This window comes from Motacilla alba, chromosome 4 (genome assembly GCF_015832195.1).
Source record: "Motacilla alba alba isolate MOTALB_02 chromosome 4, Motacilla_alba_V1.0_pri, whole genome shotgun sequence".
In the NCBI taxonomy this organism is placed as follows: Eukaryota; Metazoa; Chordata; class Aves; order Passeriformes; family Motacillidae; genus Motacilla; species Motacilla alba.
Genome location: NC_052019.1, coordinates 12,893,728 through 12,899,746, shown reverse-complemented (window position 1 = coordinate 12,899,746; position 6,019 = coordinate 12,893,728). Strand labels below are relative to the sequence as shown.

At 38.9% G+C, this 6,019-nt stretch overlaps 1 protein-coding gene across 2 annotated transcripts in view; it reads right to left on the bottom strand.

Moving 5' to 3' along the window:
• The window catches only part of STX18 (syntaxin 18), a 60,524-nt gene that overhangs the window by 1,009 nt on the left and 53,496 nt on the right, over window positions 1-6,019 (bottom strand). For both annotated transcript variants that reach the window (XM_038134669.1, XM_038134668.1), the window contains 4 exons: window positions 5,858-5,946; window positions 2,726-2,784; window positions 1,900-1,969; window positions 1,248-1,328 (listed from right to left, as the gene is read on the bottom strand). In XM_038134669.1, the coding sequence (XP_037990597.1) occupies window positions 1,248-1,328; window positions 1,900-1,969; window positions 2,726-2,784; window positions 5,858-5,946 (299 nt within the window). The remainder of the gene's footprint in view (window positions 1-1,247; window positions 1,329-1,899; window positions 1,970-2,725; window positions 2,785-5,857; window positions 5,947-6,019) is intronic.

Below are 6,019 nucleotides of genomic sequence, written 5' to 3'. Positions count from 1 at the left end.
ACCAGTAAATACAATTTCAACAGTGGCAACTGAGAATGCCTGTTTGTGGCATCACTTTTCCCTCCCACAAGAAGTTGACCTTAATTTCAGGTGAATACAAGTCAGGTTGGCTGGTACCTCTTTAGATTTATCACACTGAAGTCACACTCAAAATCTTAAAAATTGCACAAATCAAACTCCAGGAGCTATATCGCTAAGTACATGCTTCAAAGTTAGTTTTAAGTTTCAAAAGTGAAATTCCTTGATTAAAAGGAATCAGGCCTTCATCCTTCTGATAAAGATCTGACTTGAAACAAATGAAAAAACAACAAAGCCAAACAACAAACAAACAAAAACAAAATCCCTGACACCTGTGGAGGTAACTCAGTCACTTATTTCAGTCTCAGAGCCAGCATTTTTCTTGGCTACTCCTTTCCAAAATCGAGACCAGCAGGGGACTTGTTTTTTGCTCTCATTTTTTAGATTTACATAAGGAATTAATTTTTATATGATACAAATACTAGCGTGAGTAACAATTGTTACTCAGGATGGTTTAGGAAACAATTTCACAATTGTTTCTCAGGATGGTTTAGGAAACTTAGTTCTACCTAAAAATGTGAAAAGTGAAATAAAATCTATCTTCAGTTCTTGCCATATTTGGTGCACTTTTCAGAAGAGCAGAGCAGTCAGTGGACAACTCATCCTTGAGATACCTTTTCTGTTTGCTCTCAGGAGGGAGAAAGAAGTGAGCCATTTACTCAATAGCCTAATTTAGGAACTCCATTTTTACTGAAATCTCAGTTCCCAAAATAAAACATCCTTTCCTTCTACTTAGTAAAAGTGGAAGAGGTTTGTTTACTAGGAGCAGACAAGAGGTGTTCCAAGTCTCTTCTGCTAACACTCAGCATTTTGTTTCAACCATTTCAACACTGTCTTATAGTGGTAGTCTGCAATTTCTGCCCCACACTTCTTTGTTTTAAAAAAACTTCACAGATGCTTAAATGCAAGCCAGGTGACCTTCATGTTTAAAAACTGCTGAGGCCAAGTGGATTTCTGCAGTCCTGTGTAGCTATTCCGATCATGCTTAGCAAGTGTGAACTATTGAGAAGCTCAGCTACCTTGAACAATTTTTCCAAGCCCCTGTCCTGACACCCAACACCCACTGCACCAGTGCCATGGGCGAGCTCACACATGCTGTTTTAAAGCAACACCTGGAAAAAACTGAAAGTTAAGAGAAATGAGTCTAAAACACAACTTCAAGATAGTACCTCTCTTATGTCTTCATTGCCTTCTTTTATATTCTCTGTTGCACCCACAACTAATTGATGGATATTGTCAATATCAGTCTCCTGTTTAAAATTAAGAAATAGTAATGAGTGTTACAAAAAAAAAACCCAAAACACTTCCAAGGACTTGGGTAACAAGCAGAACTCAAAAGTAAAATAAAGTCTGGTATTACTAACATCTTTGTTTCATTGATGCAAAGGCAGAGAGTATTACATTAAAGTTGTAATTTCTTTATTGGTGATTTTATGAACCTGAATGGAAACCACCAACACCAGCAGGAAGTCTCCCACTTATCTAGAATCAAATCTAACCTGCCTGATTTTTTCCAGCTCTTTTGGAAGAGGTGCCAGCATTTCCAAAAAGGATGCTGTTACATAACACGTTTAACAGGACACCAGTTCTGAGGCAGAGGGGTCATTCTAACACGTATCTCTCATTTTCCATTCCTGGTACATTCTAGTAAGTAACAACAGTAACTATCTTGATTTTGAATTTAAAAAACAAAAGTATTTTCCTTCACATTTGGATTAAGATTCATTAATTTTATATTCACCAGTTGGCAATCAAGACCAAAATGCCACCAAGAAAATCTTCCAAGTTGTATTTGCTGCTGTAGTATTAAATTATACTAACCTGTTGCAAGACTTTCTCAGTGAATATCTCTTGTAATCTGGAGATTTCCACCACTTTTCCTTCAATTTGTCTTGACAAAGAACAGAAACACTCCATTAGAAACTAATGCAAACATGTCTTGCTGCTGCAGATGCAGACCCTCCAGCCCAGTAAGTGGCTGCCCAGGAGGCCACTGTTCTGTCAGTTGTCTGCGAGGCAGCAATAGTCTGGGACTAGGGCTTGGACAGTGCCTGGTTGTAAGACAACCAGCCCACAGTGAAACCCTGGGAAAGGCACCCCCAGAAATGCTCAGCGAGCAGCTTTCACTGCCAGGATTTTTCACCTGTCTTTCTTTCATTTCATATAATAACACCCACTGCCTTTAAGCAGTTGATTTTGACACATCCTTTTCATACACTACTCTGGTATGTGCAGTTCACCCTGCCTAGGACTGACACCCAAAAGTCAATTTCTAGCTCAAGTAGCCCTTTGGGTGTTCTGCACAGCTGGGGAGAGTGAATGGCACCACTGCCTGTCTCTGCATGGGGTCAGCAATGGCACCTCCCCTGCTGTCATCTGGATATCCAGCAGACAACAGGAGAAATGGAAAATGCAGTACTTTAAAACGTGGATAAGGGAGAATGTAAGCCTTCCAAATGTAACCATTCATTACACTGTGGGACAGCATATGGTTCCTTTCCTGGGCACTGGTGATTTGTCCCAGCTCCTCCCACACCACTGGAGCAGGAGCTGGCAGGTGTCCTGCAGCCAATGCCCTGCACACAGGGGCTGACTGGGGCATGGGACCAGCACAGGCCACTGTCTGTCAAGTGACAGAAAACTGTACCTGACTTCATCGAAAAGATTGTTCATTTCACCAACAAGTCTCTGGTTCTCCTGTTCAAACTGGAAAAAGAGGAGAAGGAAATGACACACTAAATTTATACATTTAACTTCTCAGAAGTGAATCTGAAATGACAGGTACGTGTTTGAAGAAGGGTAACGGTGCATCTCACAGAGAAAGGTTTAGTCTTCTGACATGGGCAATTTCTATCATAAAGAATGAAGAAAAATATTTTATTTCTTTAAACATCCAGATTTCTTTTTGTACTGGAGGCTCACTGCCTACCTCATTGGTAAAGAACAGCCTTCTCTCCTGGGTTAAAGGATTCCATGGAGTCTAAGAGGAAGGTTACTGGGCACTGCCACCTTCACTGTGGGGTAGAGGTCAAAGGGAAGGTGCCCAGCTCCATGAATTGAAGGGGAACAGAGAGCAACATACTGCACAGTTCCAATGATTTCCACTCTAAATATCCAATGGTTTTGTCAAATGAAATAATACCAGTGTTGCAATTCATTCAAGTGTCATTGTCACTGCTGTATGTAGTGACACCACCTACAGAGCAGAGCATTTCTGAAAATATAATCGCCTAAAATATATTTATTTTATATTCACAGCAGCAGATGCTGTGCTTCATCACTGCACTGCTTTACATTTATGACTACTGTATGTCTGGTTCTGGTGGAGTCACCTCACAGCAAAGCCAAGGCACAGAGCAATGAAATAGAGCCACGAGATTTAGCGCTGTCATCACTGGTTGGTCCTTGAGTGACTAAGTGGGGCCACCATGCTGCAATTGGTTTTTCTGGCTTCTGTAAGGATATCCGTACAAATATTCAACATTAGAAATCCCCTATTTTACTGCCTTAAAAAACAGATGGTAACTAATTGAGAAGACAAATTTCCAGTAAAGAAACAGTGAATGACTCTAATCCTTTACAAATAGTACAAATCCACTTGAGAAAGTATTCTTTAAAAAGTCTCTTTGATATTTAAAACCTTCCACTGGCACCGACTGCCTTTTAAACTGCTAAATGATCTTTGCAACTTGAAATCATGGCTGATGGATCACTTGCACAGACAGCTGTTAAGATATGCTAAAACAGGCAACTGAACAAAGGGTTTGAGCACTGAAGACATCATACACCAGTGCGTCACAAAGGGATTTACATGATGGGAACATAAAACCCAGCTCTAGCAATTGGTATAGCTCAGTGATTTATGGCTTACTGAAGTAGCCTCTTTTATGACAGTGAAATATTCTGTAACCAAAGTACGGCATAAAGTGACAAACTGCTTAACGTGTGGCTAAAAATCCAAGGCGTGAAAGAAATAATCACCACTCCTTTTAGTTATTCCACGAGAGAAGTCATTAGATGTGCTGTCCCTGAATTTAAGACAAAACAAACCAACCAAAAAAGCTAATGTCAAAGAAAAGTAGATATTTTCATGACTCCAAACAGCAGAGATTTTTTCCACTCAATGCAATTGCAAGACATCTGCTCACAATAACCATAAAAAACATTAATATACCTGTATTCAGAGTTATAAACTCAAATTTATTGTGTAAATCATACAGTAGGCCTGCAAATATTTTGAACAACATCAAGCTCTCTCCTGAGGGTAAAATAGTGATAGGAATTGGTGCTTTAGCAATGACAGGGCTTTAATTCATTATTTTATCTACATGAAGGATCATGGAACCATGAGAGAGGATTTGTTAAGTATGATATGACACAAACCATCCCAACTTAAAGCCAACACAGCAGTTTACAGATTGCAAGCTATCCTCTTCATAGAATTGTTTAGGATAGAAAAGATCTTACAGATCAAGACAACAACCCAAGGCCACCACTACACCATGTCCCCAAGTGCCACATCTACATGTCTTTTAAATACCACCAGGGATGGTGACTCCGCCACTTCCCCGGGCAGTCTGTTCCAAAGCTCAAAAACCCTTTCAGAGAGATTTCTCCTGTGATCCCAGGCCTACAAAACACAACCTGCATTATTTTTCAGTCAGAAGGCCCTGTCAGAGCCAACTCTCATTTCCCCTGTTTCACTGGAAGCTGACAGCAAGGGGCCTAACAATATTGTGCCTAAAGAAAGGAGAATGAAAATATGTGAAGAATTATCTTACAAAAGAAAACAGAAAGCAGGAGTAAGCCTCTAGATTTTAGACTGGCACTCAAGAACAACATGAGAGCATACAGAGCAGCCTTCGAAGAACGTTTTCTCTTTAACAAGCCATACCATAATTGTGTGCAACTTAGTCATCTCTGACTGGAAGAATGATGTGCACTGTGTCTGGGAACACCTCGAATCACTGCCAAGGAAGCTTCACAAAGTCATACTGCTGCAGCCCTTTGCCCTGTAAAGCTCACTCTTCTGATATCTGCACAGCTACTGATTGAAATCAGTTTTTCTTTCTTTATATAAACCCAAGGCAATGTGTGTTAATGTAGAGAGGTTTTCTAAGAACCTTGAACTATGCTCAAAATGATAAATTTTAGGAGTATCAAAAAATCTGACAGGTTGTCAGCAATCATACCTATGTCAGAAATTTCCTATTCAAATGTAAGCAGAATTGGATCAATGCTGATAGCAGAGAAATGCAAAAATGTTAAAATTAATGAAATTCTGTTGTGGCAGACACCTTGTAGCTATTCTTTCAAGGAAACCAATCTCATTCTGATAATAAAAAAATTAAAAAGAAATAAAATTAAGTATAACTTCACAGTAATAGTTAAATAGTACAACTATTTGTGTTCTAGAAACTGTCCAAGAAAAAAAGGCAATTTATTCTTTCAGAAGTTTCATAATGATTCTTCTGATGTTGCCTTGACTTCTGTTGTTGACTGACTAAACAAAGCAATTTGTGATTGTAATGGTAGAAAACAATTTTAATTTCGATTGCTGAAAGATAGTTTTTATTAATTTCATGTATCCATGTAAATATTTTGTAGCATTTTTAAATATTAGCTGCTACCAGAAGAATCAGAAAGTCACAAGCAAAAAATTATTCTGCATAAAATGTTAGAAGTTAATTTAGGTGAATCTGTACTTCTTTTTTTTTACCACATGTGAATACAACAGAAAATACAAAAAAATGGACAATTAGACACAGGATAAACATACCATTTGTATTTCTTCAGGTGACAGTTCATCTTCACCTCTGCCATCCCCCCATAATCCAAGGTTACTTTGGGCATCGGGCAGATTCCTATCTGTCAAAGAACCACCAAACACTTGAGACACTGAATAGCACAGGGCACTGAATAGTTAAGTAAACATAATTTT